The 15,000-nt window shown below is 36.6% G+C and overlaps 1 protein-coding gene across 1 annotated transcript in view; it reads right to left on the bottom strand.

The window, feature by feature from the left end:
• The window catches only part of mri1 (methylthioribose-1-phosphate isomerase 1), a 24,000-nt gene extending 11,921 nt beyond the window's left edge, over positions 1-12,079 (bottom strand). Inside the window, exons 1-4 of the mRNA XM_059347064.1 lie at positions 11,371-12,079; positions 10,195-10,418; positions 2,580-2,749; positions 1-81 (exon numbers count right to left, since the gene is read on the bottom strand). The exon at positions 1-81 is cut by the window's left edge and continues 96 nt beyond it. Of these exons, the coding sequence (XP_059203047.1) occupies positions 1-81; positions 2,580-2,749; positions 10,195-10,418; positions 11,371-11,502 (607 nt within the window). The 5' untranslated portion in view covers positions 11,503-12,079. The remainder of the gene's footprint in view (positions 82-2,579; positions 2,750-10,194; positions 10,419-11,370) is intronic.
• Between the last annotated feature and the right edge of the window lie 2,921 nt (positions 12,080-15,000).

Consider the following 15,000-nt stretch of genomic DNA (forward strand, 5'->3'; position numbering starts at 1 on the left):
TGGAGCCCTGGTTGTACGGCCTCGTCTCCGTGCAGTAGACGCGCTTCAGCCGGCCCAGCGTGTGGAGGCTCCGCACCACACCTGCACACACACACACACACACACTCATTATTACAGTTACAGCGCCAGAAATATATAACACACCCTCTTCTGATTCACACCATGGTTATAATAGTTTTGGATTTTTCATTAGTTTTAGTTTTAATTTCGTTGTGAATTTTTGTTTTCAAATTCAGTTAGTTTTAGTTAGTTTTTAGAGTGAGTTTTCTAGTTTTAGTTTAGTTTTTATTTTTTGAAAATGCTTAGTTTTAGTTTAGTTTTTATTAGTTTTAGTTTTTTTTTAATGGGCTATGTGTTGGGTGCTAGATTCAAAGAGTTCATAATAAATGTTTCCTTTATTTCCTTTGGTTTATCATCTCAGCTCCAATAAGGTTATTAACTTTAACTAAATTAAATTTTGGTTCTAGTGTAAACATCCCAGTCTCAGTAAACATATTCACCATGTGTTGCATGTTCAAATAGAAACACTGAATTATGAATGAAAAAAGCTGACAAAAACGAAAACTAAGGACATTTTCACTATAATTTTAATTAGTTTTAGTTAGTTTTCTAACCACACAATACAGTTTCAGTTAGTTATCGTTTTTTTAAAAACACTAGTTTTTATTTTATTTCAGTTAACGAAAATGTTTTTTCAATTCTAGTTTTCGATATTTCGTTAGTTTTCGTTAACTATAATAACCTTGATTCACACCCACGGCTCCGGTTTTATTTTTTTAATTTAACCTTTATTTAACCAGGGAATATCCCATTGAGATTAAGAACAGTGGCGGTTCTACACAGGGGCCTCCAGGGGCCACTGCCCCTGTGAAGAAGCCTTTGGCCCCTGCTGTGGCCCCTGTGTCAAATTAATAATAAAATGATCCATTTATAACAATGGAACAATTCTAACCTTTTTTTTTTGTTCAAACAATATCTCATTGTACACAAAAGGAACCCAGAATGTTACATTGTATAATAGTTTAACTCTATGGAGTCTTATTGGGCTACTTTTTTTTCCATTTTTTAATCCTTTTCATGTCTTTGTAAGTCATTTTGTGTCTTTTTTTGGCCATTTTGTGTCTTTTTTTGTCATTTTTATGTCTTCTGTGGGTTTTTTTTGTTATTCTGTCTTCTCATTTTGTGTCTTTTTTTGGTCATTTTGTGTCTTTTTCAAGACATTCAAAGATTTTGAATGCTTAAATATCATCTTTGCCATTTTTTCATGTGCTAATGTGCCCCTCTGATTAAACACTGGCCCCTCATTGGCCCCCACAGTAAAACTGGTCTAGAACCAGTTTTTTTCTTTAAGGGAGCCCTGGCCAAGAGGCAGCAAACACAGAATACAGTTACATATTTACATAACATACAGACCTTAAACACGTCATGAGAAACAAGTGCATGTTATGGAATTGGCCTCAATAACTCTTAGTTTGGATTTAAAAGTGCTCAAAGAAACAAATTCAGTTAATTTCCATTCTTTCTGGCGCATATTCCAGCAGAAGGTGCAGAGTAAACAAATGCCCTTTTACCAACTCTGTAGAGCAGTAGTTCTCAACCTTTTTGAGTCGCGACCCCCAATTTAACATGCATGTTGTCCGCGACCCCCGCTCACTGAACACAATCTCACACGCACAGTTCAAATCATACAAACTCAGTTGATACAACGTATTTTGGACAAATAATGAACAAGACAACAACTAAAAACAGTCAGCTTCAAGCCAGAAACTCCTTGTAAAGTAACAACTTGCTACTTTGGCATTTGTCAGAAAAGACACAAAATGATCAAAAAAAGAATCAAAATGACTAAAAAAAGACACAAAATGATCAAAAAAAGACAGAAAATGACACAAAAAAAGACACAAATTGACCATAAAATGACACAAAATGACACAAAATGATCAAAAAAAGACACAAAATGACTATAAAAAGACACAAAAAAGACACAAAATGATCAAAAAAAGACAGAAAATGACACAAAAAAAGACACAAATTGACCATAAAATGACACAAAATGATCAAAAAAAGACAGAAAATGACTAAAAAAAGACACAAAAAAGACACAAAATGATCAAAAAAAAGACAGAAAATGACACAAAAAAGACACAAAATTACCAAAAAAAGACACAAAGTGGCCCAAAAAGAAACAAAATGACCAAAAGAGACACAAAATGACAAAAAAAGTCACAAAATGACAGAAAAGACACAAAATGACCAAAAAAAGACACTAAAGGACCAAAAAAAAGACACAAAATGACCAAAAAAAACCCCCAAAATGACCAAAAAAAGACATTAAATGACCAAAAAGACTAAAACACATTAACACATGAACACTTTAACACAGTGGAGACAGAGCTGACTTCAAAAATGATTTGGCGACCCCCAGAAATCATCTCGCGACCCCAATTGGGGTCCCGACCCCAAGGTTGAGAACAGCTGCCCTAAAGTATAATTCAGCATGGTGAGAGGACATCTTACAGTTAGTAATGAAGCTGAAAGAAGCTGATAAACAGGATCAATCATTCTGAGGCCGGTCTTACCCAGAGCGGTCCCGTATCCAGCGGTGGCCAGCGAGCCGGTGTTGCAGTGTGTCAGGATGGTCACGGAGTCCCTGGGAACGCCAGACAGGATGTGCTGGGCGCCATAGTTACCGATCTTCCTGTTGTCATTGACGTCACGCTCCAGCATGTCTTCGATCCAGGCAATTACACTGCAGGAGGGAGGCAACAAGAGGAAAGGGATGAGGAGAAGCTCCGTCTGCCACAGTGGACTTAACCCATAGGAACCTATGGTGACACAAACACTTTAAACCTTCTAGAATCTCCCATATTCAGCTTTATGCTTCACCTTAACTCATTGACGCCTAAAACTTCCTGTTAAACCTTAATTTTTTTTCTGTACTCTTGTTGCTATTTGCACTTTTTTGTTTTTTAAACTTAAATGTTATTTCAATTTTTGCAGCATATGCAAACATATATATACAAATTCACATTTAGTCTGCTGTTTTTCATTTGTGATCTGCTTAATACAGCATTAAAGCATATACATCAGGTCAAATATGTATAAATGACATAGTTAAACCAAAGTAACACAAACAAACAATAAGTCATTAATAATAAACTGTGTTAATGGAAATAAATCAAATTAAATTAAGTGAAATAAAGTAAAATAAAATAAAGGTAACATGAGATTATTGCATTAGTATGGTCATGGCAGGTCTCCATCTGTTAACAAATATATCTTTTTGAAGCGCTATTAGCACTTTTTAATGCGATAATGTGCACATATTTGGTGAAAAAAGATTTAATTTAATTTATTGTAGTTTATTTTATTTTGTACTTTATTTATCCCATTGAGGCCTAAAACTTCCTGTAAAACCTCTGGGCGATTTTAAAATCAGCCCCTAAAACCTGAAGTTTTTCTGGAAATTCAACAGAAGTGTCAACGCTTCTACTAAATAATAGATTTTTCAGCCTCTGTAGCAGATAGAAATTAAATTCAAAAAGTATTTGAGAGCTTATACAAATACTACAAAATGACGTAAATGCTTTCCAGGCTTCAATGGGTTAACTCATTAAGGTCATTGGACACAGAATCTGTTAATATGGTGTCCTTTTATTGCATTTAACCCTATTAGGGTTTGTTATTTGTTTTTATTTATTATTGATTTATTATTATTTTGTTACTTAAAAACAAATCTGAAAAATAATTAGTTGTTAAACAGAACTGTTAATGTCACAATTTTGATAAATGTTGTGGAGATGCAATGAAAAGGCAAATTTGTGTCTCTGTAAGCAGAAAATGTGTGTTTTTATTTTTAAAGTACGAAATATCATAAACATAAATACCATAAACGCCCAATGTAATGTATATATGTCACATTACAGATCTTTGACATTTAGGGGTAGTATTTTAAAAAAACATCATAAATGTGTTCTATGTGGTCCACTTGGTCTGTGGTAGATCCCCAATAATAATTTTCCTTTCAGGATAAATGGAACTGGGTTCTTATGGGTTAATGCAGGGGTCTCAAACTCAAATTACCTGGGGGCCGCTGGAGGCAGTATCAAAATGACAAAAAAAAGACAAAAAATTACTAAAAAAAAAAGACACAAAATGACAGAAAAAAACGAAATTACTTAAAAAGACACAAAATGACCCCAAAAAAGACACAAAATGACTGAAAAAACACTAAATTACTAAGAAAAGACACAAAATTACTAAAAAAAAAAAGACACAAAATGACAGAAAAAAACGAAATTACTTAAAAAGACACAAAATGACCCCAAAAAAGACACAAAATGACTAAAAAAAACACTAAATTACTTTAAAAAGACACAAAATGACTGAAAAAACACTAAATTACTAAGAAAGGACACAAAATTATTAGAAAAAGACACAAAATGACAGAAAAAAACGAAATTACTTAAAAAAGACACAAAATGACTGAAAAAACACTAAATTACTAAGAAAAGACACAAAATTAGAAAAAGACACAAAATTTCTAGAAAAAACAAAAACAAAATTACATTACATAACATTTCCACTTTTTCCGGTAAAAACAATACAGCAGATAATAAACGGACCTTCCACACACAACGCGGTAAAGTGCCATTCATATAAAACTCACATTAAACTTTCATATCAAGGTGGGGGCCACAAAATATCATCACAAGGGCCACAATTGGCCCGCGGGCCACGAGTTTGAGACCCCTGGGTTAATGTGTCCATCTAGTGTGTGTTACAGGATGAACATGACTTCAGCTCCTCTGCATCTCCGTCTCTAATCCATAATCTTGTTCTTAATGTGTGGTTTTTGCCTTTTCCCTCCTTCCCCTGTAGCTGGATCACATTTTCCCCCTCCCGTATTAAAGCATCGATCCAATTTTTTTCGGATACAGAATCTGATCCTTTACTCGGAGCATCTTCAAAGATCGATTCTTGCGTTTATTTTCCGCCCCCACGTTTAAAATCTCTAAACCTTTCTGCAAGGAAGTTATTTCAATCGTTATGTGAAGAGAAAAGTGTGGAAACTTTTTCACTACACATGTTCAAAATGATGTGTGTGTATGGAAAGTACCCAAGCTATACTTTAAAATAAATGTATAGTGGGGAAACCAACGGATATAGCTTATATATATATAATATATATAATACTACTGGAAGCAATAAAGACAATGTGTTAGGGAAATATTTACTAATAATAATTCTAATTACTATTACCTTTATTACAAATGTATAGTGTGAGTTCAGTTAGTCTTTTTTTGGCCCTGGGGTGGCAGGCTGCTGTTTGTGGGCTTTTTTTTTGTAACTTTCTTTTTATTTGTGAATTTCAGGTTAAAATAAAAGAGAAGGGCAACAGTACAAAGATTTAGGTAACATAGGCCATATCATATCATAGTGTAGAAAGAAAAAAAGCAAAGAAACAAAACACCCAGAGAAATAAAAAATAGCCAAATGATTTCCAATTACAACATACTTTGTGTATGGACAGTCCCAAAATAAATAAAGTGGTTTATCATGCCTCCAGCATCCATTCTGACCATGACAACCTTGCTGGAGACATTTTTAATTTAGAGGTGATAAAGAAGCCAATTGTACTTTTCCAACAAAATTCCCTCCAGGATCTTGAGTTTGTAGTTTTAATATCAAGTAAAAATAAATCTAAATAATGTTGAAATTGAAGTATCCTCCAAGATTTTTTTAAATACAAGTATTGTATTGAACTTTAAAACTCTGGTTGCCAAACCTGAGATCTAGCATGATGGATGAGGTGACTGAATGACTGTAACTGATCTTAGAAACACCAGCTTTGATAGTGACATTGACAAAGAAACTGTATTAAATTAAATGTGGATGGTCTCATATGGTCCAAACCCGAACCGCTGGATAAAGTCAGTATCTGAGCCGATATCGATCCGGCATGCTGGATCGCTGCATCTCTACCCAGAATATGGTGTATTTTTCCACCTGGAAGCTACAGCTTCAACTATAATTATATCATATATTATATTAACTCCAACATCTCTCTCCTCATTAGCTGCATGTGCAACTCTAAAGTAGAGTAGAGGTCAATTTATTGTTCAATTTAGGGACCAAATTATGGATAAATACCTTTTCCCATCTGGCAAAGAACTCCATCTCTGTAAAATGCTTCACAAGAGCAGACTTACACTACCGGTCAAAAGTTTTAGAACAGCCCAATTTTTCCAGTTTTTTATTGAAATTCAAGCAGTTCAAGTCAAATGAACAGCTGCAGGGCTATTTTGTCCATTTCTGAATTCTTTTCATGTCTTTGTAAGTCATTTTGTGTCTTTGTTTGGTCATTTTGTGTCTTTTTTAAGTCATTTTGTGTCTTTGTTTGGTCATTTTGTGTCTTTTTTAGTCATTTTGTGTCTTTTTTTAGTCATTTTGTCTTTTTTTGGTAATTTTGTGTCTTTTTTTAGTCATTTTGTGTCTTTTTTTAGTCCTTTAGTCCAACATAAAATGTGATTTTGAATCTTTTTTTTACTTTCAAAACACTATCATGCTCAATCAAGAATTTTAAATGTTGCAAATGTGCATTAATTTCAGAGTACACTGAGACATTAAACTGCATCATTTTCAATTCAATTCTGGAAAAGTTGGTGTGTTCTAAAACTTTTGACCAGTAGTGTATTTTAAATTTAATTCTCAGATTCACTCTTATTCAACGCGTCAATCTTTAGATCTTCATCCTCTGAAGATCTTCATTTCATTCCATTTCTTCTTTCCATTCTTTCCATTTCTGACATGCAGAGGTCAATTTATTGTTCAATTTAGGGACCAAATTATGGATAAAAACCTTTTCCCATCTGGCAAAGAACTCCATCTCTGTAAAATGCTTCAAAAGATGTCTAAAAGCTCATTTAACTGCTGTTTTAAAATTCTAATTCACACACAAATACACTTTTTTAACATGTTCATTTTTGTTAAAGACTGTACAACACCAACACAACCTGAACATTTTTGCATAAATCTGCACTCTGCACATTTCTCCACTTAATTTTGCACCAAGTTGTATATAGTATATTATTATTATTATTATTATTGTATATTTGTATATTGTTAAATGTCTTTTCTTAGATTGTTTATTTTTTATCTTTATCTTAAAAATTGTGTGAAACTTTGCGGCTGTAACAAAGAAATTACCCCACTGTGGGATTAATAAAGTCAAATCTGAATCTGAATTGTCATTATAACTTGTTGATGTTATACATGTGTTTTTTCTATTATCAGTTTATTTCTTTCTAATAACTATGACATTTTAGGTGGAGGCTTTGAATAAATAAGCCCATGTGGGTTTTCTGCCTCTTCCTGCACTTTATATTATATGTTATCTTTGTCATTTTGTGTAATTCTAACTGTGCAAATAAATAAAACCTAAAACCTAAAGTACAGTCATGTTGAGCAAATACTGTAAAAATAACACTACTCAGGGTTTCTTTTGACACAAACAATTAATCTGAAATGACGTATTTTATACTATGCAGGCTTCCCAATTTTCAGATTTTATGTGAGATGAAAACTTTCACAGCTTTTTCTTAACGACAGCTGCAGCTGCTGTTGAACAGGGAAGTGTTAAAGTGTTTAAGTTGGCTATAAAAGTGCACAATTAAAGCACAAGTTTAGATAATTTCAATTCACAGTATAAATGTGACTGATAACAGAGCAAGATAAAAGCTGTCCTGTGAAGTTTCCAAATGTTTTTACTAAAGTAAATGTGATATTTTCTTCACAAAACTCACAAGCGAAGGTGTTTTTGGTTTATTTGGAGCATTTCTTACATCCATGTTGACTTCTTCTACTTCAACTGCCACCAGCAGATCAAAGGGAATAGAAAACTAGAAATAAATCCATTGGTTCCATATGAACAGAGCAGAAACCATTGGCAGAAGACCCCACATGTTTTTGTAGATTTAATACAAAACATTACCAACAAATCCACAATTAAAGAATAGGTTCACACTTTTTAAAGTATATCTAAAATCAACACTTAATGTCCATAATACAGTTAACTTCCTGTAATCATTCAATCAGCCCTAAAGGGATCCTTTCCTAAAGTTATTTTAATGTGTGTGTGTGTTGGGGACACAGTTATCGTTCAATGAAAAAAATGCATTTATTGTTTGGCCAAATGCTAATATGATCTCAGCTGTCTGAGCTACACATATCAGTCTTTCGTCACAATTAGGGCAGGCCAATATATTATATATATATATATATATATATATATATATATATATAGCTTGGGATAAATAAAGTATATCTATCTATCTATCTATCTATCTATGTTACAAACTGTTTCAATAAAACTACCTGTGACATGTCATATTTGGCTTTGACTTTAAACATTTGCTCTCACTTTGCGATAAAAATATCAGGATATATATCGTATGTCGATATTCAGAAACTGAATTCTGAAACTGTGCTGCATTTATTGAAAAATTGTATAGCGTAAACATAAACATAAAGTATACACTACCAGTCAAAAGTTTTAGAACACCCCAATTTTTCCAATTTTATTGAAATTCAAGCAGTCCAAGTCAAATGAACAGCTTGAAAGGGTCCAAAGGTAAGTGGTGAACTGCCAGAGGTAAATAAAAAAAGGTAAGCTTAACCAAAACTGGAAAATAATGTACATTTCAGAATTATACAAGTAGGCCTTTTTCAGGGAACAAGAAATGGGTTAACAACTTAACTCTATGGAGTCTCGGGCTATTTTGTCCATTTTTGAATTCTTTTCATGTCTTTGTAAGTCATTTTGTGTCTTTTGGTGTCTTTTTTGGTCATTTTGTGTCTTTTTTTAGTCCTTTAGTCCAACATAAAATGTGATTTTGAATCTTTTTTTATTTTCAAAACACTATCATGCTCAATAAAGAATTTTAAATGTTGCAAATGTGCATTAATTTCAGAGTACACTGAGACATTAAACTGCATCATTTTCAATTAAATTCTGGAAAAGTTGGTGTGTTCTAAAACTTTTGACCAGTAGTGTATATCGTATATCGATATTCAGCCTAAATATATCAGGATATGACTTTTGGTCCATATCGCCCAGCCCTAATCACAATAATGTCTTTTTGGTGCAGAATTTCTTCTTTTTGTTTGCCCAAAACATAGCAACTTCTGAAGATTCACATTTGATTTGACTTAGTCAAACTGCTGAAGCTTTGGTTTAGAGGTGGGCGACTGGACGAATATATCAGCTATCAGGGAGGGAATCACCGCGTCTTTTCTCTGGAGATTTTTCTCGTCTTTATTCTGGAAATGTAATGGTGTTCCTGTGAGGAACAGTGATGGGAGCTGAGGCAGTGAGCAGTGGGATCCAGCTGACAGGTATGTAAAGGTTACCTAGCACCTCACCACACACCTGCGCAGATTTATCAGCAAACACCATTCGTCATGGTGACGATGTAACATATCGCCCAACCGTACTCTGGTTCAACTTCAAAATGTGCTTTCATGAAAGAAGGACTAAATTTTGCCTCCTTCATTTCCAGTAACATCCGTTAGAAAAAGGCCTGCGAGTGTTAAATATGTAAACTATCCTTTAATCCAGCTGTTCTCAACCTTGGGGTCGGGACCCCAATTGGGGTCACGAGATGATTTCTGGGGGTCGCCAAATCATTTTGGAAGTCAGCTCTGTCTCCACTGTGTTAAAGTGTTCATGTGTTAATGTGTTTTAGTCTCTTTGGTCACTTAATGTCTTTTTTTTGGGTTGTTTGGTGTGTTTTTTGGTCATTTTGTGTGTTTATTTTGTCATTTTGTGTCTTTTTTTGATCATTTTGTGGTCAATTTGTGACTTTTTTGGTAATTTTGTTTCTTTTATTGGTCATTTTGTCTTTTTTTAGTCATTTTGTGTCTTTTTTGGTAATGTTCTGTCTTTTTTTGGTCATTTTGTGTCTTTTTTTGGTCATTTTGTGTCTTTTTTGGTCATTTTCTTTCCTTTTATAGGTCATTTTGTTTCTTTTTTTGGGTGATCTGAACTGTGCGTGCGAGATTCTGTTCAGTGATTTAACATGCATGTTAAATTGGGGGTCGCGACTCAAAAAGGTTGAGAACTACTGCTTCAATCAACGTTTCGATTAATAAAACGAGCCCAAACCGACAGACAGTGCCTGATGGATCTCTAACCTTTCTCTGAGCTGCTCCGAGTTCTTCTCCATGCTCTCGTTCTCAGCAAACTCCATCAGCTCGCGGGCGGCGCGGCCCATGTTGACGGCGGTGGGCCGGGCCGAGGTCAGGTGACACAGAGACTCCCTGATGAAGGTCACGGGGTCGTCGCCCCCGGCGCCCGCCCGCAACTCCACCGCCAGGCTGAGGCAGCCCACGATGGCGATGGCCGGGGCGCCCCGCACCTGCAGGACCAACAAGGCACAGAGGAGTCAGCATCACCTGGTCGCCCTCCTCATTGGTTTCTATGCCAACAGCTGTCTGACAGACATTAATCTCTCCCTCCACCACTGAGTTGTAAGAGGGAGATCACGGAGCCAAAAAGTTGTCACGACAGCTTTATAAATGAAATGATATCATCACCCCATTATCATATGACATCACCCGCTCTGCTTTTGGTACATTCCTTCACTCTGACACACACACACACACACACACACACACACACACACACACACACAGAAGATCAAACGTGCTGTATGTTTGAGTGAACTGGGAAGACAAAAGAGTGAATATGTGCTCGACCCTAATAACAGAACATCCACGGCAGAACTTGACCAACATGTGACCATGTGACCAGCTGTGTGTGTGTGTGTGTGTGTGTGTGTCGGAGCTTCAGGTATGGAGGGATGGAGGGAGGATGAGCTGGAGGTGTCACTGAGTGCAGCGCGAGACCAAAACGCGAACAAAAACCCTGGCAAAGGTCATTAATAATTCATCAATAATCTCTCCCAAAGAAAGAGGAGGAGGGGGGGGGTGCATATTTCATGGGTGGGTGGCAGTGTGCAGATGCCTGGTTCGTCGCGCTTTGCACATGATAATAATAATGTGAAACTATATAAAGGATGGAGGGAGGATGGAGGGTGGAGGTGGAGGTGGGGGGTGGATGTGGATGGCGGGTGCTGCAGGTGCATCCAAAACAAAAATACAGGCCGACAGCGGGAACATATGGCAACAAATGCGTGCAGCGGTGGGAGCACAAAAGACCCGACACACACACACACACACACACACACACACAAAAGCATGCACGACGGGGATAAATGCAGGAGCAGCGGGCTGCAGGTCTCCTGGTGGTGGGAGCTCTGGGTGGTGAGGAGGAGGAGGAGGGTGGAGGAGAAGAAAGGAGCTCCGTACCTTCATGGACTTGATGGCCTCGTAGGCGTCCTGCACCGAGCGGATCTCATCGTAAGAGGTCTGGTGTGGCAGCAGCAGCTGGTTCAGGATCTGCAGGGACCCGGCCCGGTAGCGGATCGCTTCCAGCGTCATGACCGAAAAAACGAGGCGGGATAGTGGGAGAGAGAACACGGATGGACCGGTTGCGGCCGGGTGCGCGCACACGCACTCACACACACACTCTCTCTCTGTCACACACACACTTTCACACACTCACACACACACACATACACACACTCTCCCTCTCTGTTGGAGCGGATACACGCTGAAGTGAGCGCGGCCTGGCTGTCCCTGGTCCCGGGAGCGGCGCAAAGAGAAAGTGCAGCACGAGGAGGAGAAGAAGGAGGAAGAGGAGGAGGAGGAGGAGGAGGTGCGGGTGGGACGGAGTACAAAAAGAGGAGAAGGTCTGCTGTGTTGCACGGGAGGATAACAGGGGAGAGGAGCGAAGAAGGGCTGGAAACCTTCACACAGTGACAGACAGCAGGAGGCAGACACGGAACCACGTGCTCCCCGAGCAGGAAGCCCGCCTCGTGGCCACGCCCACCAAAGTCTCGCGGGTTGTCCAATTTTACTCCCTCTCCTGCTCCTGCCTCTCCACCATCCCCCCTCACATCTTTCCCCCTTTGTCAGGGGAAATTTCACATTCAAACACGTTATTAGCATAAGACCAAAGCTTCCCCCCAACAACAGCAGCAGCTAGAGCAAGACGCGTCTATTTCTGTCTCATTTCATTGTTTCCACTCGTGTCTTTTAGTCTTTTAGTGACACTGGCTTTATATTTCTTCACACCTCTCTGCTGTGTGAGCAAACAATACTCATGATTTCAAAAACCAACCACTGTTTTTCCTTTCGTGCAATGATTTTGGTTATTATCCAGAAAACAGTGGAAGATGTCTAGATATCAGCTCTTCAATTAAACTCTTTTTTGTTGTTATCATTATATTTGTCCAAACAAATGAACCTTTAGTTGAAAAAATGAACAAGAAATTGAAGAAAACAATGGTCTAATATTTTTTTCCATGACGTGTGAAGAAAAATAGGGGAGACCACAAACTTGACTTGCATAATTTAGAAAATTAGGCCTACAATAAAGTAATATTATGTCAAATAAGTTTTTATTTCATGCTAAATTGAATATGCAAAAACACGGTGAGATATTCCCATAACAGGGACTTGCAACACAGTTGCTTTGTGTGAGGGAGACCAGGGAGAGCTGCTGGAATCCTCCAATCAGAAACCAGTTAGAGTGAAAACACCATAGAAAGATAATAAAACTAGGACAGACATTCCCATTCAAACCAGTGGAGCGGGATGGTGAGAACAGACATTTTTATGTGCACCATGGCAGTTGGGGACCGATACAGGCTACTTCTGGATAAACGTCCATCAGGGGCCTCCAGGGGCCACTGCCCCTGTGAAGAAGCCTTTGGCCCCTGCAGTGGCCTTTGTGTAAAATTAATAATAAAATTATCAATTTATAACAATGAACAACGGAACAATTTTTACCTATTTTTTGTTCAAACAATATCTCATTGTACACAAAACGAACCCAGCATGGGTACATTGATAATAGTTTAATTGTGCAATAAAAGCTTGTATATATATATATATTTTTTTTTTCTAACAAATGGTATATATATATACATACACAAGCTTTTATTGCACAATCAAACTATTATCAATGTACCCATGCTGGGTTCCTTGTGTACATTGTTAGAATGTCATTTGTTAGAACACCATTTGTTAGAAAAATTGCATGAGGAAACCTTGAAAATTGAATAATCTGTCACCAACAGAAAACCCTCACCATTTTTCTGCGCAGATCGTTGATGGGGAATGAAAAGCAGGAGGCCGTCCAAGTTTCTCAGTTTAACAAAAGTTTATTACAATACGTCAAAAAATGTGCATTTTACAGAGATTCTCCAGGTTCAAAAACTCATGTCCCTGAATACAAACAGACGGGTTTCAGTTCGTTGAACCCATTAAAATACTAACATATATATATATATCACTGTACTGCACTTTCAAAATAAAAAAAAGTAATTGTACACAAAAATGAGAAATGTCATTGTTTAACAAAAATAATTGTTATTGTTGGTAAGTCTCATTGTTTCAATCAATGTATTTGTATCTTCCAAATATACTTAAATGAGATTTTTAAATAAGCTAAAACAAAGGGTTTGAATGCTTAAATATAATCTCTTTAAACTCTTTAATTCCACCATGCTTTCATGCTACACTGGTTAAAGAAACTGTCCCTCCACCTCAAAAATAGAAATGTCTAATGTCAAACTAGCAGTCAGACATGATTTTAAAACCCTAAAGGCTTACGTAAACTAGAGTACATGCTAGTTATACTTATTTAATGTTTGTTGTATCTAAAATCATTTTCTTGCGTTACAAATTGCTGAATTTTGTCATGTAGCCTAGTGTGAAAAAAGGAAATTCTTAATTTAATAGGATAAGGATCATTCATTGGTTGTGGACAGTGGAGTGACTGTATTTAAATCCATTTTGCAACCTACACATATCTCATAAACCACTTAAATAAAGTGTTTCAGTAGTTGACAGACTTAAATTAATAATTTGTGGACATGTATTTTGTTTAATGGTAGAAATGCAAAAAGGTGTAACAACTGTCCCTGGTCTCAGCTACACTCTCACTGGGGAACATGCTGGATTAAAAGTTTTACCAACACCAATTATGGATGTAGATCATAAACAACTACAGTGTATTTAGATAGATAGATAGATATACTTTATTCATCCCAAGCTGGGAAATTACAGTGTAGCAGCAGCATTACACACAGAGACAATAACAACACAATTAAATAAGAACAACCTAGGCATACTTCAAGCAATAAAATATAAAAATACAATAAAATACAATAAAAATAAAGTGTCTAAAGAAGGAGTATGTATTAAGGAGTAGAATAGAATTCCAGTGCAGAATAAATATGAATATACAGTATAAAAATGTTGGTGCTATGAAACAAATAAGGATTTATTTAACAGTCCCACCACAAACAGAAGTCACCCTGATGTCATTTGGCAGTGCCAAGCTGGTTGAAACTGTAAATTTATAAAAAGCACAGGGGGTCTAATCTAAAAATGTCGATCAGAAATCAATCCAAATGATAAAAATCTAGTCAGAACTTTTCCTGTTGAATAAAGACACAACTCAGTATTTTTTCCACCATTTATTCATGTTAAAGCCTCAACAATCAGGCCTTCATCCATCCCCCGTTTGAGCTGCACAAATCATCAGGACTTACACGTAAAAATAGAGACGGAGCATATTATGCTGCATATTTACTGTATACAAATATTACATTTATACTGATTGCCCTTACATGACTTAACAGATAAAAAAATTGTCATAGGTTCAAGAATAGTGTTTCCCAAACCAACGTGAATACATTTACTGCAGCTGAGCAGGACAGAAGATTTAACAATCATGATGAACAAGCCACCAAACATTCTCCTTTTTAGAAATGGAGTGCAGATTACAGTCGGATCAAACAGAGAGGAGAGCAAAAAAACAAAAAAAACAAGCCAAAAAATATAATAGAGAGAGTGAGAAGGAGTGTG

This window comes from Centropristis striata, chromosome 1 (assembly GCF_030273125.1).
Source record: "Centropristis striata isolate RG_2023a ecotype Rhode Island chromosome 1, C.striata_1.0, whole genome shotgun sequence".
NCBI lineage: Eukaryota > Metazoa > Chordata > Actinopteri > Perciformes > Serranidae > Centropristis > Centropristis striata.